Below are 26496 nucleotides of genomic sequence, written 5' to 3' on the forward strand. Positions count from 1 at the left end.
CGCTTGACGAGCTTCTATGATAATGAAAAAATGCAATGAAATATTTTCAGATAACTTTTTTAAGTTTTTAGTTCAAAGTGCTCGTCCTACCAAATTTATGTGCTTATTGAAATCGCTTCAAATGTTTTGAAAAACTATTCACTGTTAAATTCTCATTAAAATGTTGTTACGTGTTGTTTCCTTCTGTGATTTTCTATTTTAATTTTTGAATATTTCCTAAAAAGGGATCGACACGTAGAAAAAAGATAGTATTCATTGCACCCACACTTTGTTTCATTTTACTTTTTCATCAGTAATTTTTTAAAGAAATGAGCGAAACTATTGCATGGATCGAATGTCGTATTTATGACAAAAATCACTTCACTGCTCGTTATCTGGCACATTTGGCAGATCTCTCAGGCATGCAACCAGTGACAATTGCAAAAATACTTTGTGGACTCTTATTTACCATTTTGACTCTCACTGATCAGGTCAGTTCCACACAAAAATGTATATTCTGAGACATCATATTATATGTTTCAGGCTCATTTCTTTGCGAACTCAACTCTTATCGGAATCCCTCTTCTCCTCATATTCGTGTATCCTGACGAAAAACCAAGCGATGAATCGTTTTTCATTTATTTTCCTATTTTTGGTGGAATAACACTTTTCGATCGTTCATTGGAGGGTATTCCGTGTTACTACGTACTGAAGCTTCTCTTCCTTTTATTTTTCTTCATGCCACCTTACACTGTGTGCCAGATAATCGCTAATGGTTTATTTATTGAAAAAGATGTTGAAAATTCGAATAAATCTCGAAGGGATTCTATTGCAAAAAGTCATTCAATGAGAACTGCAATCTCTGAGGGTCCTTCTCCAAAATGTGATGTTAGTGAATGTTTATCAAATTTTAAAATCATTTTAAGAGATTAATTTCAGGTAGCAACAGACACAACTCAAATTACATTTACCCCATCACCATTGCCAATTCCATCTGAACCTAAAAGTTCCGATATAAAAGTGACAGTTATTGAAGAATATTACAAAGAGGAAGAACTTCTTTCTCCAAATGGATCCGTTATTGATCGAGTTATTACTGGACCATTCCGCAAAGAAACTACAAGAACTGAGAGAAAAAATCAAAAGTAAAATTGAAATCGATCTTCTCTTTGTTTTTAATTTTTGCATTCACCATTTCTTTCGATTTACTTATTTTCTTCAGTGATATTCCAAAATAAAGATATCCAGTTTAACAATCAATTGAGCTATCAAAACACCTTCTGATAGATAAGAAGATTTATTTTTGCGGGGAGAAAAGTCGGGATTAGGCGAGGGTGGAACCATCTATAGATATATATCAATTTTTATTTTTCTACAATATCAGTTGACTATTTTTGCCTTAAAATGCAGCGTCTAGATGATCAACTAACTTTTTCAAATTTCAAACAGAAACGAGACGTTTTAATATCAATGGTTCGTCCCACTGGCACTGCGGTATGTTCTTACTCTAACAATCAGTAAAATAACAAATTAGTACCACTAAGAAATCAATAAAAGAATATCGTTTTTTTTGTAATCAAATTTATAATCATAATTAAATTCATAATTTGATTCATAATATGGCTTAGCTCCTCAAATTTTTAAACTTCCAAAAAGTCAAAAGGCGAAATTTTTTCGTTTCAAACGTTACGATTTCAATTTTCAAATCATCATCCTGAAAAATTCAACAAAAAAGATTACGAGACAAATATGTTCAAATAATTACTTTATCGATAGAACAGAAAACTTTTTCAAAACACATATGATTCAGTTGACACATTTCAAATCAATTTGAGTAGCCAAACCTCCAAATCCAAAAGATTACGTTTTTGTATGACACTTCCAAGTAAGTCATTTTCGAGTCGTGACATTATCTCTGGGTTTGATAAATCATTCAGTTTTTACCTCGAAAAAGCTGAAAATCGCGATTTTCTTTCGGAAAAACAACCAGAAAATTGATAATCTGAGTGCACATAAATCCGATCAAATGGTGATAAAGAGATCCAAATCCGGCGATAAGTTAAAACCTCCCTCTCTCTTTTCATATCGCCTTCAACTAAAATTTTCTTATTTCCGCACTCTATTATATTGCTTTAAGACTAAGATATTACTTCCAACTACATATTGCTCTTCCTAAGAAACACAGTTTTTCTAAAAAATTAATAAGTGAGCTGTGTCCAGTGTTTCTCAATTCTCCAATTACTTCGGCATGGTACTTCAACTGAAGGCTTGCATTGAACTTTTAGCGAGTATTCATTCGTTTTTCAAAAATACGATTTCTTTAGCAATGTGAACAGAATATAAAATCGAAACCCTACAATTTTCAAAAAAAAACAGTCTAATTTCAGAAAATGTTGGAAGATCTCTTGTACGAAGTACTTCCAGTCATCGGATTTGCCATAATTGCGAGCTCTGTTTTGATAATTATTGTGATGAGAAAGGAAACAAAAAATTCACTAATTTTTTGCTTATGCTTTGCAATTTCAGGTGAGAAATTAAGCATTCCGTTTATAAAATTGTAGCAAATAATTTCAGATCTTCTCTCTGGAATTGGTACATTGATCGATGGGTTTTACGGAGTTATTGTGACTATTTATGGGAATACTGTTGAAGTAAGTAGTATAGGAAATATGGCTAGTTAAGAACTTCCGATTTTCCAGGCAATATCTCCGTTTGATTGTCTTCTCCGTGCAATTAATGTCCCAATATTTTTAATAACCGACTATCTTCATGTTCTACTCCTCGCCGCTTTTGCTATCGACCGACTGATTCAAATTATATTTCCAGTTTCATATGGAAAATTTTATTCTTATTTTATTAACTGGAAACTTTTTATTCTTCTCATTTTTGCATCTACTGGGCTTTCAGTTCAAGGATGGGTATTTCCGCTCGATGTAATTTCAAAAGAAATCAGAAAAAATGCTTGGAAAATTTAAAATTTGCAGTCTCGATTCAACAGTTCCGTTCGTGTGATGAGCCAATGCCGTTTTGACGAAGTTGTGGGAGAAGAGTATTATCTGAAACACATTTTAACGGTACAATGGAGTCCAATTATTTGTGTTGGAATTCTGTTTTTGAATATTGTTCTGTATTGTATCAGACAATCAAAACATAAATGGAGTTACAATTGGTCAGAAGAAGGAAAAACAACCAAACAGGTAAATTTTAAGCAGTTATTTTTGTGAAACTTAATTTTCAGTTATTCGCAACAATTTTCATCCGATGTTTTCTCTCTGGACTATCTGTTCATGTACCACTTCTTGTAATTGCCCGTACAACGGAAGGCCACGAACTGATTGCAATTAAGGATCATATTATTCGAGTCTCCTATTGGATTTTCGTCATTATTTTTCAGCCACTGTGGCATTTTTTGATTCTCAGCTCATTTCAATCAAATGTTTATTCACTTTTTAATCGATACTCGGAGAATACTGAAAGAAAATGGCAAAGTGCAAGTGGGTGATGTCCTTTTATTTTCTTTCCACGCTTTTTCTTTTTCAGATGATCCACCAGAAGATGGAGCTACTCATTTGGATAGACATGGATCACCCAATCCATTTGGATCTTGGTATTCAATGACTGGAAATATTACTGGAGAAGCGGGGCTTCCGGTTGGAAATGAACGATCTGTCAGCTTCTACTATCAAGAATGAACTCATCTTTTTACTTTTATTAAAAAATATTTCTGATTTAGCATTATCTGAAACATCCGGTGTTTAAAAGCATTTCTTCCAATTTTCTAACAGCATTTATCCTGCATCTGCATTTTAACACAATTTCATGAAAATTGTAAATAAATATTTACTTATCTACTTTCCAGCAAAGTTCAATTCGTAAAACAACATCGACTTTTTCGAAAGTAAAACCTTATGGTTCCTATATTAAATCTCCTCCCTGTGAGCTTATAAAGATTTAAAAATTTGTTTCTAAAAATGAGTTGCGTTGACGGAAGGGATAATCAAGATAGAAGTGGGCGAATCAAGAAAAAAGGAATCATATGTTTGACCTGCTTGGAGGATAATGTTTAAAGAGCAGAGCACACGGGCTTGATAAACATACAGAAAACGAGCCGATGGATTGTGCAATGAAAAACCAGTGAAATTGAGAATGAGGTAATGGATAAATGTCAAACAAGTCAGACAAAGTGTCTATATATTACACAATGTAAAACATTAATTTGAAAAAATGTATATTTAGGGTGGTTGAAACATGTTAAAAAATTAATTTGTTTACTGCTAGAAACAGAAACAAAAACATTTTTCAAGTTTTGTTCAAAGTATTCGCAATTTCAAATTACTTAGCCAGATCATTTTGAAATCTCAATTAGCTGAACCGGTCATTGAAAGTTTCATCCGTTCAGTGCTCATCGCCGTTCATTTTCCCTCTCTGCCTTTTCCCAACAAAAAAAAACAAGTCGTTACATTGATTATCCTTGTCTAGGCGGGTGGTAGGTTGTGCGCAGTCTGTCTCTCACCAGCGCGGGAGCTCACCGGGAGACGCAAAAAGTTTGCTCAAGCTCTCCAAAATCCTTTGGCTTTTCATCATCGCACCACACCTTACATCGTACGCATCGCTTGAGATTCAATTATCTGTTCAGTTTTTTTTCCCAACTTCTTAAAAATCATAATTTCATCTTCTCGTCATTCTTTGCATTTTTTCTGATTTTTTGTTCTCTCGGAAGAATCAGTGAAAGGCGAACTTCCCAAGGGCGACGACAACACCTGTAAGAGGACAATAAAAAAGAAAATAGAAGCAGAAGAGAATAGAACTAACGGAGGCGATGAAGGCGACGAGCACCAGATGTTGAAAGTTTTGGTGTACACTTCGAAGAGCATTGGGATGCTCCGATGTTTCATCCGAGGAACGAACTCTTCTCTTCAGACCTTTCTAATTTTTATTATTGATTTTCGAAATTTCCAGTTCTGATTATTTGATTCCTGTTTGAGGTTGTTAGTACTAATCAGAAACATCCAAATTTTTGAAAATTAGTTCAATTTCCTTCAGGATGAAGACATATTTGTTGTATCACACAAACGGTAATTTTTTTTTGAAAATAAAAAAGAAAGTTTAAGTTATTGTTTTAACTTTTTAAAATTATACCGAACGACTACAGTAGAACCAAAAATTGAACAGTTTTTTGAAAGCGCAAAATATTAAACTAATGATAAAAAGTAATAACTTTTGGGTGTTTGAGCAATACCTTCGACTTTTTTAATTTTCATAAAATTTCAGTGTGGATGATTCAGTGTGAGACAACAAATATGCCAAATCAAGTTATTTTTAAAACAGTTTTTTGAAAGAATGAACTATCGAATTTTAAAATGGAACTCAAAATGAATGTGAATCACAAGGAGTAATTGGAGAAGCCGGGTGAACTGTATAAATTTGAGATTTTACACCAAAAAAAAATTTGAAAAAAATAAACTCGTTCAACTAATCAGATCTTCCCAAACATTCAAAATTAAAAATAAAATCAGACCAATGTTCAAATTTCACATTATTCAAACTTACTCTATTTCACCCCATACAATACTTTGTTGTCGTATACCATTCCATGGTTATTTATTTACATTCCGTTGTTATTCTCTTATCAAAACAATTGTTATTGCCTCTTCAAATGCTTTTCCCTTCTTCAGGCATGTCCTCTAAAAAACGGTACGGAACATATGGTCGTGCAATCACATCACCTGCACTTTTATCGTCTTCCGTTGGATGGACACGTCCGGATGTCACGTCACAGATAGACCGTCTCCGTTCTCAAGCAACTTCTGTTGTCAGCAGTCCTCCACCACACGAATATGCAGTACCACATGCATTCAGTGGTAGCAGTAATGGAACTAATGCATCAAGACCACCTGCAGATCCAAAGCAACCGCAGAGAAGTAGAGCTGAACGTTTGAGACATCGTATCAGTGAAAGAAGAACAAATGCCTACAGTAAGTGTGAATAAATCAAAACGAAAAATTATTTTTTATTTTACCCAATCAGTTTGTTTCAGTGATTCCTCCATCAAGTACAACTGGAAAAGACCCGGCTATTGACGCATTGATGAATAAATATCTGAATAAATCGAAGGAAAATTTAGATGAAGGCAGAAAAAGTAGAGAAAGTATGTGAAAAACTATGGATTAAATTTTTAAAAAATCATGAATATTCAGGTTCACGAGCCCAAGAATTACTAGCTAGAACCAATCGCGAAATGTCACCAACAATTGATTCGTTGATGAAAAGATACGGGAATAATAATTCATCAGCACATCGGATCAAAGACTCAACTGTATCTAGAAGAGAGTCTATGGAAATTCAGGATAATGAAAATTCTAGGTGATTATTGTAATATGAAAAACCACTTTTAATTTCTTCAAAATATTCAGTGTCAGGATATTTAATTTCAATTTAAAGCTTTGACCGATGATTTCCACCTTAATTTAAAAGTTGCCAATTTTGGTTTTTCGGTTTTCCAGTTTTTCTTTGGCCCAAAAACCATTTTGAAAAATTTGGAGTATTTTGTCTTTTAAAAAATTATGTGGTGTGTGAAATAGGACCTGAGTTCATACAGTTCAAAAAATAGAGTAACATCAAACACCTTCTTTTTTCGGGTTTTTGGAAATGAATAGTTGTTTCGATGTTTCATGAAAATGAAAATTTTAGTTACAAAATACATTTAAAAATATCTGAACTAGCCAATTTGAAGTGAAGTACATACGATCCAAATTAACTTTTTTCTAATTTTAGGCAGCTTTTTGATTTATTTGATTCACACGTTCAGGAGTTTTGCGGGAGAAAAAAGTTTGGTATTTGTGAGCAAGATTATTTCAAGGTTTTTATAGATCACTGGACAACAAATCTTGCAGAGAAGCACGATTGAGTGGCAGTGATGTGAGAATCAAATGGGAGGTTTGTACAGTTATAATCAGCACGGAAAAATATAAATTAATTGATTTTCTAGGTAACGAACACGGAGGTGAAGCCGACATCCTCTGTAAAACGTTTCAGTGTTATCATTGATCCAACAGGTAAATTATACGTCTCGTGCTGTCTAGTCTTTGTAAACATGAACAAAAATTGTCTGAGTAGCAGTGAGTAGACAAGCTTTCTTTTGTTTTCTTTACGCATTAATTTGCGTGCTCCCAGACTGTAGCCTCCTGGTTTGTTAATATGTCATCACAGTTTATCACTTTCTCTTTTTATTGACCAGACACTGATTCAATTGTCTCCATCTTCTTCTTCTTCCAGCCGTCTCTCATCTTTAGCTGTACACCCGAGCACGTTTTACAAAGCTCTTTTGCCTTCTCATTCGATATTTCCAAAGGGTTGAATATCTGTGTCTCACTGATCCATGCAGTATTTCAATCGAGGCTCGGGGGTGTCACCTGTGCTGTTCAGAAGGGGGACCTCGTCAGTGATAGAGAAAAAGAATAAGAAGAAGAAGTATAAGAGAGAAAGAGTCCCCCACTCTTCTTTTTGTGATTTGTCTCTGCTAAACAGCAATCGAAACATTTGCAGCGAAAAGGAAAAAATGAGATGGAGAGAGAGAAGGAGGATGAAGAGACAGAGAGAGGTTTGATCTGTTACGAGATGATATCCTACACGGTTTTTTTTTTCCCTTAGGCTCTTTTCCTCTTAATCTCTCCGACCTCGTCCTATTTTTGTCTTTTAGAACATTGATTCATTCTCTTGTCCTCGGTGCTTCCGCTTTTATCAAAAACAGTATCCAAAGCGGATTATTGTAGCTGCTGTTATTTTGTTGCTCTCAATTTTTAGAAATTTTCAAGATTTTTTAGATTGAATCTTTTGGACAGAAATATTATTAACTTGAAATTTGCAAATAAAAATACAATTTTCTCTATAACTAAATAGATCCCGGCCAGACTCTCAAACCTTGGTTTTGACAATTTTTATCATTAACAAAGTCAGTATATTTTTGTAGTGGACATGTGGAACAGGAAAAATTATCTAAAATAACAAATTTTTTTTAAATAATCTTTTTATCAAATATTAAACTGCTTCTTCAGAAGTTTAGATTCAACTATCAACTATCACTATTGATAGGGAGTTACCATTTCTCAATTTGAACAAAACTTAACAATTTCTAGTTCGAAATTGCCAAATATAAAATATTTTCGAGCATCTTCGAGAGTTCATGTGTTCCTATCAGCCAGGTCTCGTCTCCAGGTCTCCAGCTCGGTCGAAAATTCTCCGAACTTTTTTGGCAATTTTACTGCTAAACCAGACACATGCACTAGCTCCAGTTCTTAACTTTCCGGAAAACATATATATTTCAAAACATTTCCACAATTTTACACCCATCATCTTTGAAGTTTTCCATCTCCAACCTCGTTTCATTCCCTCATTGACGTATGTCTTTCTTTCCCCGCAAATCGTCCATTGTGATTCATAAACTCGAAGATATTTTCTAGTCGCTCAGATAGATGTTCTTTATTCGCACACAATTCAAGCATGAATCTATTTTTTTGGCTGTTCAATTCATCCAGGTTCTCCCGTCATTTTGGTACATCTGGATACTTGATACAAGTGCGTGGTGGTGGCAGAGGGAGAGCAATAGTGTTTGTTCTAACTGGGAAAAAAGAAAAAAAGAGGAGGAAAGTTTTCACGCAGAACGAAGCAAGGAGGATAGTGAGATTGAGTCGAGTTCCTCTCTTAACCTAGAGCAGGCCGGTTCCTGTGTTTTAGATCTCGATCTCCTACTGCTCCAAATAACGAAAAAACGTTCCCTTTATACTTTCTGATCTTTGTTTGAAGTGATAACGATGTGCTCACATTTGTCTTTTGTAATTTGAATTTATCAATGTCTGAATGTCCAAGTTCATTTTTTCACTCATATTCCTTTCCTCATTTCTTACAAAACTAAAACCCATTTTTAGTGTGCATTTATTTTTTCTTATTAATTGTTGTGAATTTGCAAACTCTGGTTGAATATCTCTTTCCACTGTTTACAGAATTTAAAAAATATATATGTCTCTGCTATAATTTTAAAAAAATTTCACCCAAAAAGTGAGCTTGGTATATTTTTAGTATACTTTTGATGTGTGTATTTTATGTAGGCATTTGTTTCAAATTATAAGTCTGCCAATTCCCATTTGAAATTTTAAAAATAGTGAAATGCCATACACCTTTTTTTTTAAATTTGGCCAGTACGGACTGAAAAATAAAGTGAACAAATAGACAAGGCAAAATCAAGAATTGGCCGAATATTTTCTATCATTTCTTTAGCTCGTAGAAATATTGATGCCCGAAACGTTCGGCGTCTTGAAAGTTTCTATAGACTCACAAGCTTGAATTTTCCTGATAATTTTTAAAATAACGAGGTTCAAAATTTTTAATTTACAAAAGTCATCACCATTTTATTGCTTCAAAACTTTGATTTCGGTAATCTTGATTTATAAGTTAGCAAAAAATTTTCAATGTATATTTGCTGATAAATAGTATTTCTGATGACTTCAAATGTTGATACCATGTCTGGAAAAATATTCCCATTCTACATTGATTGTTTAAAAACTTCTGTCAATGATTCGATGATCTCTCTCCTCCAGACCACTAAAAACTTTCGAAATAACACGGGACCTTCTTAAATCCTTCCCACCAGTTAGTCATCTTTCCCTGTTCATCGGTGTCTGACCCATTACCCTCTACTATCTCTAAACACTCCACTATTTCCATACTGTTTTTAATCTTTCGGATCGTGAGAAGCCCTCCTCTTGCCTCTGTCCCATCGTATCTGGATATCGATTTCCATCTCTTTAACCTCAAACTTGTTGTTCCAAATCTCTTTCTCTACAAATCAGATGACTGCTCATGACATCATTATTATCATCGAGAGCCCCCACTTTCTTTTCTTATATTTTCAAATTTCAATCGTTTATTTCTTTTGACTGTAAAGTGTGAGACTCCCAGAGAATATTATTGTATCGAACGGGACTGTGTCCATGTTTATACAAAGCGTTGTACGATTTTATATGTGAGAGACACTGACCAGCCGGAAATTTCTTTTCCATACTTTATAATTTTTGCAACTTCGTATAACTTATTTCTATGTATTTCAGGTGGACGAATGCCCGTCGGAAATTCGGGATCTCGATCGGGTCGATTGGCACGTATCAGTCAATCGAATATACGACCGTTTGGATCAAATGGCGGTGGAGCTACGAACAGTTATGGACCCGGTTAGTAGTGTCAAAAAGAGATTTTGAGATGGGGGTGAGAAGTGAGAGTGTAACACCCCGAAACACTTAGTCCTCAAAAACTGAGAGAGAGAGAGAGAGAGAGAAGATCTACGAAAGTTCTAAAGAGAAAGAGATAAATCAATGGATACGAGAGCAGCGGCAACGAGTAGAAAAGATAAAACAGTTGTTCGTGTCCAGTGGTTTCCGCCCTCAAAATCATTGTTGTATAGAAAAAAAATGAGTACGAAGAATGAAAATTTGAGTGAAGTATCGGACTTTTGGGAGTTGAAAGATGAAAGTCAATTGATTATATAGATTAAGGTACATGACAATTTGAAAATTGAAGAAACATTGGAATTTGCAGGGTTATATTATGTTGAATTTGTCTTTGAAAAATTAATTCTACAACTTTCGATCTATTTTAGGAAAATGAATTTGTTATACATATTAATAATATTTTTGAATTTATTTAGTTTTCAAATATTTACAAGCTCAATTAGGCGTTTTAAAGTGAGCGGACCAAATATCGAATTATATATTTCTAAGAAATTAAAAAAAAAATTTTCAGTCAAAAAGTGTCAATTACTCTTTTCATCTTTCATACCCATCATAGTTTTGGAAATCGACAAAACAGTTTTTTAAACGATTTATAACTAAAGCTCACTTTTTTTTAAAGATTAAGCAGTTTTTCATAGTTTTGGCTGAAATTTTTTGAAAAATCTAAATCACTTTAGAGTGTTTTATTTATTTATTCAGCCTTTTTCACATTAGCCCAACTCCACCTCAAAGTAATAAGTTTACACTGTAAATATGGACGAAACATTTTCAAAATTATTTCGGCGATTTCCAAATAATTTTTTAAATAATGAAACCCCGTAAAACTATCTGCCTGTAAGAATTTTATGCATCTCATATGTATATGAAAAATTATCATATACTCTCAAAATACTCCGGAGTACTATTTCAATGTTTAATTTCCCTTAAAAACAACAATTTCAATTTTGGAATAAAAATTTCCTATTGAAAAAAATAATAATTCCGTACTTACTATGTCATATTGTTTTAAGGTTGTATTTTTTGACTTAGTACATATGCAAACTTGGTCATTAAGAGTTCAAGACTACAATAGAGACAATGACTGAATTCAAATCGAATTTTCAAAACGTTTATTGGTCGCCTGAAAACCCAACCTTGTTACCTATTTAGTCTCTGTCATTTTTTTGCTCAAAAATTCTGAATTTGAAATCTGTTATTCTACAACCCACAATAAAAAGACAAATCGTTTTTGACTCTTTGCTCCCCTTTTTCAATACATACCAAAGAAAAAGGTCTTCTCGGTCATTTGTTTTTTCTGCTGCCTATTTTTTTTTACATGTGACCTAATTTGTGGCATATATATCTTAAAGTCGTTTGAAGAAAAGGACCAACTTTTTTTTCGTTGCTCTTCTTGACCCATCGCGGCGTCATTTTTTTGGTGACTGGGTGCTGGTGGATGAGGGCGCGAACTCCCTGGAGAAGAAGAAGACTGTTGCTGACAAAAAAGCCATTTTATTGTCAACTTGTTGCTCTTTCTCTATACCAAAAATGAAGAGAGAGTGAGAGATCCTCCAACTCGTCGCAAAGAAGTTTCTTTTTCGGACAAACTGACACCCAGCTACGCAAAAAAGAGAAGCGGAAGAGAATGGAAAAGGCGGGCGGGAACCGGAAAACGGAGAGTTTCCTCCAAAAAGTTTATGAGTCGAAAAAAGAAAGACGGGTTAACGTCATCATAGATTAGAGACAATACTTGACTATTTCTAAAATTTTAATTTTCTGTCCTTGAAATTATTAGAGGCAATGATTTTTGTGGAAGGCTCCCCTTATTCCTTAAAACTTCCTCGGTCGACAAGCTCATCCATCACCTCCGTCAAACTTTGGAACTAAAATTTCAGTGTTTTTGGTAGTTTTGCAGCCAATATTTTTTCTTTAGCAATAGGAATTGAAGTTTTTCACCCAAACGAATTTTCTCTTACAGTCAAAATTTGGAAGCGCATGTTTTAGATTTTGTTAAAACTATTCACTCCCAAGGTTGATCCAATATTCTCTCAAAACAGATGGTGTGAAATTTTATAACCAAATTTTGTCAGTTATATTCACATTTGCTCAATTCTCCTTCAGCTGAAGAAGTTTACTTCTCGTTTCTCCCGTTCAAAAACCCATAAACCGCCGCCGTTTATCGTTCTCTTGTTCTTTTTACAAAGATTCTCTCATCTTTTTGCTCTTTTCTATTCTCGGATCATTTTCAATTTCTCAGTGTGTTGGAATGACGTTAAGCTCATTTCTATGTAATGCGGGTAAACTTGTCAAATGCGTTCGAAGAGCAATTTCCATTCGTGATCAAGCAGCCGAAGATCAATGTATTGATGATTGTAATAATAATCATTGCGTCGTGACTCATGAACCAACATGCTCAAAATATATTTATGGTATTTTTTTACTGTTTCAATTTCTTAATTTTAACAAATCAGCTCTCAAAAATATGATCCGTTCAGAGAAAAAACTTTATGCGAAAAATTGTCAATAAATAAGAAAACGGTGAAGTTTGAAAAGTGTATATGTTAAATTGCTCAGCTTTTGAGCTTTGAAAAAAAAATTTCACTAATTTTTGATAAATATTATTGATAGTACTGGGTCCATGTGACTTTTGGGACAAAATATGGACAAAATATGATGAGGCTTCATGATGGTAGTGGGATCCCATTATTCATAATTAAAGATAGAATTTGAATAATTATGGAACCCTTATTTTGATTTTCCGTTAAATCAATTTTATTTTCCAGGAACCCATCCAATGTCCGGTGCTGAACCATGTAGCCCAACAAAAAAGGAAAAGCATCGATTCGAAATCACAAAAAAACTTGGCTCCGGAACATACGGAAAAGTATCGTTGGCATATGATCACAAGTTCGATCGAGAGGTTCGTGTTCTTTTTTTTTATTTATTCGTCCATTTTTTAAACATTTGGCATATTCTCAAAGACGTCAATCTACTTTTTATTGTCGTCGATTTTACGTCTCTTGGGATCGAATAAGATCCATTTCTCGTTCTTCTTTTTGGGTGGGAACGAGAAAAAAATTAAATAAAATCTGACAGAGAATGAAAGTTTTGAGATCTTGAAGATGTTTGATAAAAATAGAAACCAAAATAAATTCAATTTTAGGTTGCTGTCAAATTGATCAAAAAAAGCGCAATTGAAAGCAAAGCTGACTTGGTTCGAATTCGAAGGGAAATTCGTATTATGAGTGCATTAAACCATCCAAATATTATTCAGATTTATGAAGGTACACAATATAAATGAGACTATTAAATTATATAAGATTTCAGTGTTTGAAAACAAAGATAAAATTATTCTCGTAATGGAGTACTCTAGCGGTGGAGAATTGTATGATTATGTCTCCAGATGTGGATCTCTTCCGGAAGCAGAAGCTCGTCGTATATTCCGACAAATCACTTCTGCAGTCCTTTATTGCCATAAACATCGGGTTGCTCACAGAGATTTAAAATTGGAGAACATTCTTTTAGATCAAAATAATAATGCAAAAATTGCCGATTTTGGTTTGTCCAATTATTTCGCCGATAAGGTGAGGATTTTAGTTTGATGGATATCCAATTTTAATAAAATTTTTAGAATCTTCTGACAACATTCTGTGGAAGTCCATTGTATGCATCTCCAGAAATTATCAACGGAACACCATATAAAGGTCCAGAAGTTGATTGTTGGTCACTTGGAATTCTTCTCTATACTTTAGTTTATGGAAGTATGCCTTTTGATGGAAGAGACTTTAATCGAATGGTCAGGCAAATCAAAAGAGGAGCCTATTTTGAGCCAGAGACACCGTCAAGTAAGTGATTAAAAAAATGTCTATCAGAAAAAATTTCAAATAATCAGCAAAAACAGCAAGCTATGACATGGTTAAACATTACGGTAATTCTAATTTAGTTCAATTTTCAGCGGCATCAATGTTAATCCGAAACATGCTTCGAGTAAACCCGGAGAGAAGAGCCACCATTTTTGACATTGCATCCCATTGGTGGCTGAATCTTGAAGAAAATATGCCTGTGATTCAAGAACTTCCTGAAAATCAAATTATCGATCACACTCCTTTAACGGAAAGAGAAGAGACAATGATAGTACAAGATCTCGCTGATGAACAAGACGTTTTCATGGAATTCGGGCATCTTTCATCAGAGACTCGTCGCAAGATTGAAGACTTCAGAATACGAAGAAAAGAGGCTGAGGAGTTTAATGATAATTCACCGGTGAAACCTCCAAAAGCAAGGAAAACTGATGAATTAACTGGAAAAATTTCGAAAGAACAACCGGAAGAGATGAAGTCTGCTGAAAAATCTCTGAGAGGAGTAAAAGAGGAGAAAGAAAAACCGAAAGTTGTTGATCCGAATGATCCACTGGAAAGACTCAGACAAATTGAAAATCGATTGGGACAAAATAAGAAAGACAAAGAGGTTTGATTATTTATTGTTTAAAAATGAATTAGTACATAACTGGTAAATGTTAATTTGGCAGTAACCTGTATGGATAAAATGAGACAATGCTCCCAAAGAAAATCATTTTCTCATTGCATCATGACAATCTTGAATACATTTAAGTGATGTAGTTTTTAACTGAATTGAAGTATATTCTGGATGTTGTCGCATTGTGTCCAAATAACTTTCTGCACACTGTTCTGCACAGGTCATCTGAAAAATTAGTTAGAGATAGATAATTTAATTTGCTTGTTTACCTCTGGCCAAACGATCGAGATCATTGCCAAAAGAATCAAAAGTGATAAAACTGTAGACTTCATCTTTGCAAGGGTCAGCGAATACGTAGGCCGATTATACGGAAGTGGTTGGAGGAGATCACACGCTACAAATCATGCAATTTTTGTACTCGACTGTATTTATAGAAATGATCTTTAAAATAAGAATAGAAAAGTGATACGGTATCAACTTTATCATGTAATGATGATATTGGATTATTTCGAAGTAAAGAAATTATGTAGCTTTTTTAATGAAAAAAATAATTTTAAAAAATAGTCGAACTGCGCTTCTAATCGTAAGGCCTGCCAGGAATTTATACTAGGCGATTAAACTGATCTCTTCCTCAAATTGTCACCCTTTTTGTGAGGAAATACATACAAACAGAAACTAGACATAAATCAAGGTATTACTTTCAAAATGATCCTCACTTGAACCCGACAATATCGTCATTACACATAGTAATCGAGATCGGTCGTAGTGGTTTTTGCAGATTTCAAAATAGAACGGGTCAATTTATGATTCACACTGTTTGTTAATTTTCAGGCAGCAAAAACATCCGCCCGCGTTGAAACAGTAAAACTTAAAGAGGTGAAGAAAGAAAAGTCTCCAGAGCAACAACCAGAAGATCCGAAAACTGCAAGAGGGTGAGTGGTTTTGATGTTTTTAAGAGAGGGATGACCGTTTAAGCAGGTGTTTTATTTGATTGGGGAATACGAAAAAGTCATGTAGTCTATGCGTGATACGGGAACTTTGAGCTCAAGTTGAAAATGTATGAGGCTTATTATTGAGTGAGATGTTAAACAATCCATTTTGCAAAAAAAAACTGAAGGACTATAATACTATAGTATATTCAAAAAAAACTCGCTCAAAAAAGACAGCAAAAATCTTGAAATTGAAAAGCAAAACAAGCAATAATTATTATTTGGCAGATTTTGGAAAAAATATTCTGACACCTAAACTTAGAAGAAATATCATCTTGACCACAATTTTGAACAAATTCTTGAAGCACTAAAAGTAAAGGTTACAATTCCAAATTAAAGTTTTATTCTGATCCAAATCAATTTAAAATTAAACAAATTTTAAAATTTTCGATAAGTTGCTTAGAAAATGTAGAAATAGAGATTTGGTATATACTACATTACTTTAAGAAACCAAACATTCGAAACCCTTTTCTTTCAATTTTGTGACTTATGGTGCTTACAAATACGACTGAGCACAAAATTTTGAAATTCTGATGAATGCTACATATTCACGTCAGATGTATAATAAGCATGAGATTCATCTATTCGATTTTCTAACATCTATTCGATTTTCTAAAAATAAAAGAATTGTTGTAAACTTTTTTAAACTAAAGTATCGTTTACAAATCAAGCAGCGTTGTTCTCCACATTATGAGCTAGCTGTTGAACTATATGATCTTGAAAGAATACTTGAATTCAACGACTTCTAGAACGAACTCATGTCGGGTACACACTACTTTTGTACCGAAAAATAAAAATATCTGGTACATTGTAGAATTTAAAGTATGGAACTGAACAATTGATTGTTTTTATAGTTGAACATCGATTTTGAAATAGGTGTCAAATGATGGGTTGAAAGGGGAAAAGGTGGGAGTGAGAACCGATCATGCGAAGGCACATTTACTAGAAACAAAAATGGACTCAATCGTCCGCTAAATAGAGATTACAGTTTTTTCGAGTCTCTTTCATGTCCGATACACTTTGATCCCTTTTAACGATGGCCTTGTTCAAGTTTTTAAGTTTTGTAATAGCCAACAACAGAAGTGAATATTGTGTGTGGGAGAGAAAAGGACGGACAGCGCAAAAAATAGCTGTTGCTATACGGAATGTCTGTTTTTGAGAGGAAGAGAAACACACCTCAAAGGATAGAGACTTCTTTTCGGGTGGTTACCTGGATACGGGATTAAAGAGGAAAATGAACTTGTGAACATACGACTTTTTGATACCTAAAACAAGAAATTTTCAGAACATCAAAACCAGCTGATTCTCGTGCTCCATCATTCGTTCCAGTTAAGGATCGTCCAGAAACTTCTGAACCTGAAAGACCACGTACTCGTCCACATTTGACTGCAAGTGCCTACAGAATTGAAACGGATTCTTTGAATATGTTGATGAATCAAGTACTCGAACAAATGGAAAAAGGACCAGTCAATTTGAATATTATTGCAAGAATCAAAGCCCATCCACTATATGACACAAGGCCAATGGTGAAAGAACTTTTGGAAAGTATTATTGCTGCTCAGCCAGAGCCCGTGCAAAAGCAGACTAGCAAAGTGGTCGAGCAACAGGTAATTTCATTAAGCTACAACAAATAAAAGTTCACTTTACTGGAAGTCTTGCGATAACTAAACGAATCAATATAAAAAATATAAACTTTTTATTTGCAAGAATCCTTATTCAATTATTAAAAAAAAACAAAATATTAAAAGAAAAATTGCTAATTATAAAAGTTCAGTAAAGCGTAACTTTTTGCTTTCCAAATGCACTTCTCAATAAACTCCCGCACAAAAATCAAACCTTTGCACTTGACCTAGATAACATGAAAGCTATGATTTTCTAACACTTTTCAGACATTCTCCCGCCAAAATACACTGACGAGAAAGAAGAAAGAGGATCCATTAGAAGAGGAGATCCCAGAAGTTCCATCACCTTCACGAAAGATGAAGGAGAGACCATGGCATTCTGTAGAGGTGTGCATGAAGAATGAATCAGTGCATTGTAGATACATAATTCCTTAAGAATGATTCTTTTTTCAAAATTCCTATTATCCTGTGAATGTTTTCAGGTTGGATTTGATCCTGACGAGGAACCAGAGCATGATCGCATGCAGGAATCAATTGCCAGCAATGCAACAGAAGTTACTGTACAAGATACTTCCTTTGAAGATGATAGTTCTGATGAAGAAGAGAGAAAGAAGACGCCAGTTGCATCAACACCAAAGACTCCAGTTCTAATTGTTGAAAAACAAGAAAGCTCAACGAATGCGGAAGATGAAGAAAGTGATGAAGGAGATGATTATAGTGATGCTGAAATGGAGGAATTAGCTGATGAAGTTGACAAGAAAGGACCGTCAGATTCTAAACTCGCTCCAGTTGTGGAGAATCTCGAAGCTAATCCGCCACCAGATCCATCAAGTTCACCTCAATTCCTTGATGCATTTGATAGAGGTCTCATTAAGAGACAAAGTAAAGGAAAATATCAGGTAAATGACTTCAATTTTTAAATTGTTTCCTTTATGATATTTTGGAAGCGAGAAGGCAAAGTAAACACATTTTGAATATTTGCTTTCACTTCCAAAAAATCCTTGCAATCCCATTTGGAATGTTTTCTTTTCATTTTTCTGCTTCTTCTTCCCATTCCACTTCTCCTCTTAACTACCACTCTATCTCGTTTATTTAGCACACTCTCATCAATAATTATGGTCGTGGTGTGTCAACGGAATGTGAATCTCCAACACAGCAACGAAAGTTCTTTGGTGGTCCTCAACCTTCTGCAGAGCTGTCACCTTTCCTCTTTGACAAAGCATGTTTTTTTTCACTTTTTACTGCACTGTATCGTTGACATTTTGGAACATTGATATTTTAGATTTAGAACTAACCGGCTTTTGATTTAGGCAAAGGAAATTCTTCAAACATACCCTAACAATAAATTGGATGCTCGTGGAATTGATGTTGAGTTGAGACGGAAATTAAGAATGGAGAAGGTGAAAGCTGATCTTCTGAAACAGCCGAAAGACGGAGATAAACCTAGAAATTCGTGAGTTCAACTATGAAAATAGTTGAAATGAATATTAATTTAAGATACGTTGGCAGTGTACCACCTCGTTCACCTCCTCCGATCGTTGTCAAGTCAGATGGAGAAGAGCTTGATGATGAGGAAGAAGAAGAAGAGGATGAGGAAGAGATTGAGGAGACTGATTCTGAAGAAGGATCTGACTTTGAGAATTTCAAACCAAAGCGTCCAATTATTGCTGCAGTTCGACGAGATGATGGTGGTAAGTATATCTCATTGATCCTTCTGTGCATCTTACTTCTTGTCTCTGAACTCTAACCCATTTGCTTCTAATTCTCAGCTGTGGTGCCAGTGATTCATCAAACTACTCGACCTGCTGTTGTTTCTCCAAACTCTCAAAATCCACGTTATCAAGTTGCTTCACCAAAAACTTCGACGGTGATTCAGGCGACTCCAGGTGTGTACTTCTTGCTATTCAAAACCCAATTCTCACCAAAAGTTTTATTTTCAGTTTCAGTTTAGTGGTTTAGTTGTATAACAATCTAATTTAGAGGTTCTTAGTTAAACATGAAACGGATGCATTGTTTCAGAAAAAGTACCGGTAGCAGGAACATCTGCCAAATATCTTGTCACGGTTGCTGAATTGAAGCTGAAGCCTACGGACAAGAAGGAGGAAGCTCAATTGAAGGAGCAATTGAAGGACAGTGAGATCAATAGTGAAAGAAAGTAAGTAATCCTTGAAGTAGAAACCCCACTGTTACTTACATAGAGCAAAAACAATAAAAATGTTATTTTCAAATTTAAAAATACTCAAATTAGGAGCAGTCATACATTTTGAATAATAGTGATTTCATCAGAAATTTGTTTTAAGTTTTTCCTCAAACACGAAATTTATGTTATTCCCAAAGTATTCTGAGTTTTCTCTCCAGAACCTCACAAACAAACCTTCTATTCCGTCCGTCTGCCTATAGGGAATCGGATTTGTATCGCAGGATAAACGCGTCAGTTTTCCATATTTTTGTGTAGAACTTATCCAATTTATATGCTTTTTTTGGTTCAGTGATTGTGGTTGTGATTGTTTCATTTCTTTACCCAATTCATTTTGTGAATGTGGCTTCTTCTAACACATTAGGCCGTTTTTTGTTTGATTCCAGAGTGACAAAAGGAGCTGCACCGTCAACAATTTCTCAAGATTCCGATGGTAAAGACACGTTTGAGAGTGCTTCTGCATATATTCGACGCAAAAATCGAGAAAGACGTCAAAGAAATCGGACGATTGGAACAGCAGAAGAAGCACTACGGTTCAGTTTTAATTATTGATAACTGACTCAAAATTACATATTCTCAGTTTCTAATTGAATGCTTTTGTTGACAGTTTTGGTTCTGATTCTAAAAGCTCGAGTCAGGCTTTTTTTGAAATAAATTCAAATTTGTAAAAATAAATCTGAAAATTTTCAGGGCTCTCGAGAGACCGTCTGTGGATCCATACGATGGTGAGCTTAGAAACAAAATTATACAAAAGAATAATATAAATATTCAGATCGTGCATTCTCTCCTCTCTCGACTGATCCATTTTATTCTCATCACTCATCTGGTTCAGCTGCTCCATCAGCACTTGGATATGTTCGACCTCGTTATCATGATGATAGTTACCGTACTCATCGAGACAGTGATTATCGTCCAATGTCACCAACAAGTCGTTACGTAAGTATTTGTGGTAGAGAATGACAAAAACATAAAAACGATACCCTTCTCTCATCTAATTAGTCGAAATGAAGTGGTTCAAATGAACAATTGCTTGCTTCTGGCTGTCTTATTTCTGTATCTTTGAGGAGAAAAGACTTTGTATGGCAAACGGAAGAAAACGCCTAAATGCTGCTGCTGGCGCGAACAGGCAGTTTAGGCGAAAAAAAGAGAGAGAAATGGGTGGAGAAAGAGGGAGAATTGAGACAGTGTACTTTGAATGAATAAAGAAGAAAAAGAGGAGTAGAATAATAGAAAGAGCGGTTGCTTTTTAGTTTTAAATTCGCTAGTATACCATTTATTCATGCTTATACACAATCAAGATTGGGTATGTTTACTTTTCTGCTTTTTATTGCAAATAAGGGTTCTATAAATTTTTATTTTCCTAATTTAAGTTTCAAGAACATTATGCCTTCAATTATTTATATGGTTTTCGTGATTTTTCTGAAAACATTTGATCCATCAATTTGGAGCATATCTGTGCAGATATAGAGTGAGTGTCGTAAATTCGTAATTTTTGAAACACGTTTTTGTAAAAGCACTGACTTATTTGAATGGGTCTACTTGGAAAAAACACTGATTTTTGCGGGGATCTCTTTTTCATTTATTTAATTTGTTCTTTGGAAAAATGAATTATAGATAATCATGAAAAATTGATAAAAAATTAAAGGAAAAGTGGGCCCCGAAAATCCAAAATGTTTAATAAAATATTTGTATTTTGAACTACGCATTAAATGAAATTAAATGAAATGAAATTGGTAAATTACGATACAATTTCTCACAGAGTACATATTTCAAATAATTCAAAGGTTACTTCACCTGAAGTTCCTGGAATTTTCTAAATTGTGACTTAAAATTTTATGTATATTTTAACGATTTCTGTGGAATAAATTCACCCGGTCCTCTATTTGCTCCCCCGTGGCCACAAATTATTTTTCCAGACAGCCGCTGTTACCAGAGATGATCGTGGCAAATCAACATCGTACGACCCACATGAAACCACCAGGTAAATCGTTGATACCATTATCTTTCCCGTTTTTTTCCTAATTGATCTCATCAACTGTTTGTTATCGCTACATATCACTTTCTTTTAATATCACTTTTCCTTTTTTCTTATCTCTAATTTGACCACCTTGATTAATTAGACGAACAACGATGCGACGGGAATCTTTCTTTTTTCTCTGCTTTGAGCATCAAATACAACACACAGAAAACATAATCGGATTGTACGGAGACTGTACGAGAATGAGAACAACATGCTCTCGAGACAAGAACACAAAACAAAAGTTCTATCGAGCATCCGTTTCTTTTTTTATTTCTTCTCTATTCCTAAACTTTCCCAAAACACATGAGATATATTTATAGGTTTCTATTTTCTTTTCAAAAAAAGTGTTTATTTCATTTTTTTTTCAGACCATCGTACGATAGAGGCTACATAACTTCATCCAATGCAAGTCCAAGTTATACCCGGAAGTTTGAACATGAGGTGAGTAGTTTTTTCAACTTATGAACTGAAATTCAAGGAAGTTGCTATTTAAGCTTTTCCGAGGTCTTCCGAAAACAAGAATATAAATAGGTATTTTATATTAATGTTGTAATTGTGGTAGTACATTATTGGATGTGGCACATTTGTATTGAGCTATACTATTCAAGCTAGATTGTTTGGCACTGAACAAAAATATAAATATAACCAGCTGCTGACCGCGCCTACGGCGCGGACAACGACTGGCACCATTAAAAGTATTTGACACACATACACTTCCAGAATTTTCTCGATTTTTCTAGAAAGTTCTGGAACATTCCAGAATTTTCCCGATTTTTCTAGAAAGTTCTGGAACACTCCAGAATTTTCTCGATTTTTCTAGAAAGTTCTGGAACATTCCAGAATTTTCTCGATTTTTCTAGAAAGTTCTGGAACATTCCAGAATTTTTTCGAAATTTCCAGAAGATTCTAGATTTCCAGAATTTTAGAATTTTCAGAAAATTTAAATTTCCCGCCAAAATATTTTTCTCAGAAAATTTAAATTTCCCGCCAAAATATTTTTCACAGAAAATTTAAATTTCCCGCCAAAATATTTTTCTCAGAAAATTTAAATTTCCCTCCAAAATATTTTTTTCAGAAAATTTAAATTTCCCTCAAAAATATTTTTTTCAGAAAATTTAAATTTCCCGCCAAAATATTTTTCACAGAAAATTTAAATTTCCCGTCAAAATTTTGGGTCTTACCACGATGGGTCTCACCACGACGGGTCTCACCACGATGGGTCTCACCTCGATGGGTCTCACCACGATGGGTCTCACCACGATGGGTCTCGCCACGAAGATCTCGCAGCAACATTTTTTTATTTTTGATTTTTCAGAAGGTTCTAGAATAATCCAGAATTTTTTCGAATTTTCCAGAAGGTTCTAAAGCTTTTCAGAAATTCCCGGAAGGTTCTGGAACATTTCAGAATTTTCCCGAAGTTTCCAATTTCCCTTCCAAAGACAAAAACACAATTTTTCCTAAACTACAGTAATCCTACCGTACTCCTACAGTACTCCTACAGTACTACTACAGTACCCCGACCATATCCCACTACTAAGCCCAAACTAATATCCCTCCAACAGCCGAAAACGCCTTGCCTTTGTAAGCTATGACGTCACTTCTTAACAAACGGACACTATTTTTTTATATATAGGTAATGATATTGCAGCAACCAACATTGAACTCATGGGCAAATGACCGTAAATTCGAAGTCTACAAAACACGGGCTGAAAGAGATGCTGAAAGGAATACATATCATCCAACTGGGTTTGTACCCTTTTCTAATAACTTCCTATCTACTAAGATTTTTTATAGAACTACTGGTGCGAGCTCATATCGTCCATCTTCATATTATACATCAGCAAGTGATAGACCCGTCACTGGTCTAAGACGTCCCGAAGAGAGTTATACATCTTCAACCAATTATGGGAGATATGATGGAAGATCAAGTTTGTTTGAATTCACAAGTAAACTTATTAACTTCTCCTATTTTCAGCAACACCCAGCAACGACCAATACGCAATTTCAACGGCTTTGGCTGAAAATCAAGCTTCAAGTATGAATAATCGTTTCCGTCCAACTGCTCGACGCGTTGCATCTGCAATGACTGACGCAGATCGTCGTAATTATCACAGATCAAGATCAATGGATAGAAATAAGGTTGATTATGAATATGGAAGCAATTTGTTGAATAGACTTACAACACCTGATTCTCATGGAGACTACTCGTATGTAAACTATCACGACAGTTCAAATGGAAGATCTAATATCACATTGGAAAAAGATGGACAGCCAAGGAGTATTCTGAAAAATAAACAGGTAAATACAATAACTTCCTGAAAAAATTGTGTTTTCTAACAGGAACTTTTTGAATTCTTCCCTGAAATCCATATAAAATATTAAACAAAAAATATTCCGAAGTAAAAACCTTTTATTAATGATTTGCTCGCTGGAATGTGCTCCTAAATTTCAGAGTGCTGACATCGAACCACGTGTTGAATCGTCTTATGAGCCAAGCAATGGAGTTCGATCGGTAAGTTCCTCTCCTTCCTCAATCCTTTTTCCCATTTCACCCGTTTATCTTATTACTTTCAAACTTCTTCTTTCCAATATTTTTCCTACATATTCCCTCTCGAATTCAGCATGAATTTCTTGATCAACTTCTAAGCATGCGTTTCATTCTCCAGGTGTTCGAACGTCTTCGTCGTCATTTGTCTCTCGAGAAAAGTGTTTCGCCGCAAAGACAGGTAAGCAAATGCAGGATTTAAATTACTGTTTCTTAAAACTATAATGGGAAAAAACTTCCGAAATCTATTCCTTCTTTTTTCATTAGAACACTTCATTTTATGGCAGACAGCTTCGCGTAAGTGTGAGGGGGAAATGGTGTTGGTGGGGGAAGACTAGAAGCTGTGCAAATTTTAATTCTCATCTGGTTTTCCCCAATTTTTTTTTCGAATAAGAACTTTTCAGTGTGAATATCTTTCTTACAATTTATCCAGCATGGTAACTATTACCATTGTGTGTTTTTACCCCCAAATATTTTATATCTTCGATTTCCTTTTGTTATATTTTAATACTCACACACAACAAGTACACAAACATTCTAATAACTGTGTTTTATCCCAAACTTCTACTTATCTCACATTTTACTTTAGGTTGCATCTGTCGGACCACATAGTCGAAATATTGATAGCACATCATCTGCATTAGACAATCCAAAAAAGAAAAGATCATTGCTCTCATTCAATCGGAGAAAGACAAGTGAAGTACGAATGGGTGCCGATGGAAAGCTGGTTACAAATGGATATGATAGTACACCGAGTAGCAGAGATTTCAAGAGACCAAGCTCCCCAATCGATCGGATAAAGTCTCTGTTCAGAAAGAATGAAAGTTCAGGAACTGGGCACTCGGATTATTATAATTCTTCAAGGTAAACTTTTGAGTAACGTTGTCTCATTTTCAACTAGATGCCACCTATGCTCTTTGAATTTTTAAGCATATAATATAAAGCTGTATTTATATGTAGAAGTTATGAGAAATTTAGAAAACCTTTTAAAAACTTCAAAACTTCTGTCGAAGAATAGAAGAAACTGTGCCCAAGTCAAGTTTCTAAGCTATCGAACTGCACTAACACTTTTCCTAAAAATATTTTCAAAAGCTCCAAACCGCCCAATTGGAGGGGGGTGCTATAGAAGTTGGACGCACTGTACTACTTCATTAAACTGTGATCAAAAGTTACCTTAACAATCTACTTATGATTCCATTAATTTCAGAAACTACACATCTTCAAATCCGGTTTCCACAACTCGCGAGCCATATGTTGCCCAATATAGAAAATATCCAGGTGCTTTATTTCACAGAAACCCTATTATTTTAATTGATAGATTTTCAGGTTCAACCTCACGTGATACGTCCAGCGCTCTCAATCGTTACTCATACACTCCTGGTCTAACAGATCAACGCCGTCATTGGTATGATGATCCAAATATTTATTAACTTTTTTTTCAGTTTTGCCATCTTTCTTTTCCTTCTCTTTTTGTAAACTTTAAAAATAATTTGAAAACTCTTTTTTTTGTAACTTAAAAATTCTTGCTCACCACTTTCTACAGTTCATTTTTTTGTAAATATCGTATGGAGAAACTATCGGGTGTCCGATATTATTCTTTTTTTATTAAAAATGTCATCTTCTCTCTCACCCAAAAACCTAGTCAACAATGACTCTTTACATGTCGTCTTCATTCATTCTTTCATCATTGTTTCAAAATTTTGATTTTGCAGTAAAAATATTTTATTTTGAAAAGTTTGCTAGGCCAGATAATTGACATTATGAAGTCGTAGTAGGCGATGAATGTGAGCTTGAAGCATCTTTGGAAAACAGGCAAACGAAATTATGAATTTTAATTTCCAGTAGTTCCTTGAAGGAAAGTGTGTGATTCAGTTCCTCCGTGACCGTATCCTTTTGGTCCGAAAAGAGCGCCATAACAACGATTGCAATAAGGTTTACCCTCGTGCTGAAAATTATTTAATTTTTTAGAAACTTTTTTTTGAAGTTGATTGAAAACTGAAAATTGAAAGTCGGCAAGTACTTTTTCAAAACCCACAACTCAATAGTACAGCAAAAATTTTAAAAATCTAATTCAACTCTTTTTTTTTTGTTTATCAAAATAGATTGAATTGAAAAAAACGATAAAGAACTTTGGGTAGTACTCCTACCATAACCAAAAACTATAAGTTAACTTTTAAAAACATACCTCTGAATGACTTCCAGCACTTAATGTTTTCCCGCATGCTTTATTTGCACATTTCAAGCATGGTCTGTGCCAATCTTTTCCTAGAGAGGAAACTCGTTCAGCTGAAACAATTAAACAGTTATCATGACATATAACTTGAAAAAACAACTTACCGAAGTATACAGGTTTTTGGCAATTTGGACAGTTTGGCATGATTATTACGATGGTTTTGCAGAGGAACTAAA

The 26496-nt window shown here is 34.5% G+C and overlaps 5 protein-coding genes and 5 non-coding genes across 18 annotated transcripts; 5 read left to right on the forward strand and 5 right to left on the reverse strand.

Annotated features, from left to right (window-relative positions):
* The first annotated feature begins 274 nt into the window (after positions 1–274).
* B0496.6 (uncharacterized protein) lies at positions 275–1232 on the forward strand. The gene is made up of 3 exons (NM_068781.2): positions 275–470; positions 523–867; positions 919–1232. The coding sequence occupies exons 1-3, from the start codon at positions 309–311 to the stop codon at positions 1126–1128; spliced, it is 717 nt and encodes a 238-aa protein (NP_501182.1). The 5' UTR covers positions 275–308; the 3' UTR covers positions 1129–1232.
* Positions 1233–2143: 911 nt separating this feature from the next.
* B0496.17 lies at positions 2144–2272 on the reverse strand. Its single transcript, NR_056193.1, has one exon. It is a non-coding gene; the product is annotated as an Unclassified non-coding RNA B0496.17 (non-coding RNA).
* A 97-nt stretch (positions 2273–2369) lies between these two features.
* On the forward strand, positions 2370–3671 carry srtx-1 (G-protein coupled receptors family 1 profile domain-containing protein; the record flags this gene model as incomplete). The annotated part of the gene is made up of 6 exons (NM_001380323.1): positions 2370–2505; positions 2554–2630; positions 2679–2912; positions 2964–3176; positions 3218–3473; positions 3520–3671. 6 exons carry the CDS (start codon positions 2370–2372, stop codon positions 3669–3671), a joined length of 1068 nt encoding a protein of 355 aa, NP_001367364.1.
* Positions 3672–3762: 91 nt separating this feature from the next.
* Positions 3763–3896, reverse strand: B0496.15. The gene has a single exon (NR_056194.1). It is a non-coding gene; the product is annotated as an Unclassified non-coding RNA B0496.15 (non-coding RNA).
* A 1758-nt stretch (positions 3897–5654) lies between these two features.
* On the forward strand, positions 5655–25821 carry unc-82 (Protein kinase domain-containing protein; the record flags this gene model as incomplete). Of its 9 annotated transcripts, NM_001268365.3 has the most annotated exons (34): positions 5655–5954; positions 6017–6127; positions 6177–6342; positions 6849–6915; positions 6968–7034; positions 10083–10202; positions 13022–13158; positions 13402–13522; positions 13566–13822; positions 13870–14083; positions 14194–14705; positions 15546–15646; positions 16989–17310; positions 17593–17712; positions 17808–18224; positions 18422–18544; positions 18636–18778; positions 18823–19016; positions 19095–19211; positions 19345–19480; positions 19909–20055; positions 20213–20247; positions 20295–20458; positions 21439–21503; positions 21911–21983; positions 23191–23288; positions 23337–23470; positions 23518–23840; positions 23995–24054; positions 24209–24268; positions 24355–24384; positions 24677–24951; positions 25295–25365; positions 25414–25517. In NM_001268365.3, 34 exons carry the CDS (start codon positions 5657–5659, stop codon positions 25515–25517), a joined length of 5382 nt encoding a protein of 1793 aa, NP_001255294.1. The 9 variants fall into 9 exon arrangements, with proteins under 9 accessions (NP_001255294.1, NP_001367367.1, NP_001367366.1 ...); NM_001380325.1 differs by lacking the exons at positions 18422–18544; positions 24209–24268; positions 24355–24384 and having other exon boundaries at positions 5905–5954; positions 25414–25821; NM_001380324.1 differs by lacking the exons at positions 5655–5954; positions 6017–6127; positions 6177–6342 and having other exon boundaries at positions 6886–6915; positions 25414–25817.
* B0496.19 lies at positions 9624–10038 on the forward strand. Its single transcript, NR_056195.1, has one exon. It is a non-coding gene; the product is annotated as an Unclassified non-coding RNA B0496.19 (non-coding RNA).
* Positions 9767–9913, reverse strand: B0496.12. The gene has a single exon (NR_056196.1). It is a non-coding gene; the product is annotated as an Unclassified non-coding RNA B0496.12 (non-coding RNA).
* 21ur-12337 lies at positions 12725–12745 on the forward strand. The gene has a single exon (NR_056197.1).
* On the reverse strand, positions 14701–15115 carry B0496.11 (uncharacterized protein). Its single transcript, NM_001268370.2, has 2 exons — positions 14984–15115; positions 14701–14939 (listed from the first exon to the last, which is right to left on the reverse strand). The coding sequence occupies exons 1-2, from the start codon at positions 15044–15046 to the stop codon at positions 14808–14810; spliced, it is 195 nt and encodes a 64-aa protein (NP_001255299.1). The 5' UTR covers positions 15047–15115; the 3' UTR covers positions 14701–14807.
* Positions 25796–26493, reverse strand: valv-1 (Cysteine-rich protein 1). Its single transcript, NM_068786.7, has 3 exons — positions 26425–26493; positions 26273–26373; positions 25796–26032 (listed from the first exon to the last, which is right to left on the reverse strand). The coding sequence occupies exons 1-3, from the start codon at positions 26462–26464 to the stop codon at positions 25919–25921; spliced, it is 255 nt and encodes an 84-aa protein (NP_501187.1). The 5' UTR covers positions 26465–26493; the 3' UTR covers positions 25796–25918.
* Between the last annotated feature and the right edge of the window lie 3 nt (positions 26494–26496).

The sequence above is a fragment of the Caenorhabditis elegans genome, chromosome IV (assembly GCF_000002985.6).
Source record: "Caenorhabditis elegans chromosome IV".
Lineage (NCBI taxonomy): Eukaryota > Metazoa > Nematoda > Chromadorea > Rhabditida > Rhabditidae > Caenorhabditis > Caenorhabditis elegans.

Coding starts and splice junctions, on each gene's coding strand:
- B0496.6 (NM_068781.2), top strand. CDS start 309: ATGAGCGAAACTATTGCATGGATCGAATGTCGTATTTATGACAAAAAT. Junction 471..522: donor TTTTGACTCTCACTGATCAG/GTCAGTTCCACA, acceptor TATATGTTTCAG/GCTCATTTCTTTGCGAACTC. Junction 868..918: donor GTCCTTCTCCAAAATGTGAT/GTTAGTGAATGT, acceptor GATTAATTTCAG/GTAGCAACAGACACAACTCA.
- B0496.11 (NM_001268370.2), bottom strand. CDS start 15,046: ATGAAGTCTACAGTTTTATCACTTTTGATTCTTTTGGCAATGATCTCG. Junction 14,940..14,983: donor TCTCGATCGTTTGGCCAGAG/GTAAACAAGCAA, acceptor CTAATTTTTCAG/ATGACCTGTGCAGAACAGTG.
- valv-1 (NM_068786.7), bottom strand. CDS start 26,464: ATGCCAAACTGTCCAAATTGCCAAAAACCTGTATACTTCG. Junction 26,374..26,424: donor CCAAAAACCTGTATACTTCG/GTAAGTTGTTTT, acceptor TAATTGTTTCAG/CTGAACGAGTTTCCTCTCTA. Junction 26,033..26,272: donor GTGCTGGAAGTCATTCAGAG/GTATGTTTTTAA, acceptor AATAATTTTCAG/CACGAGGGTAAACCTTATTG.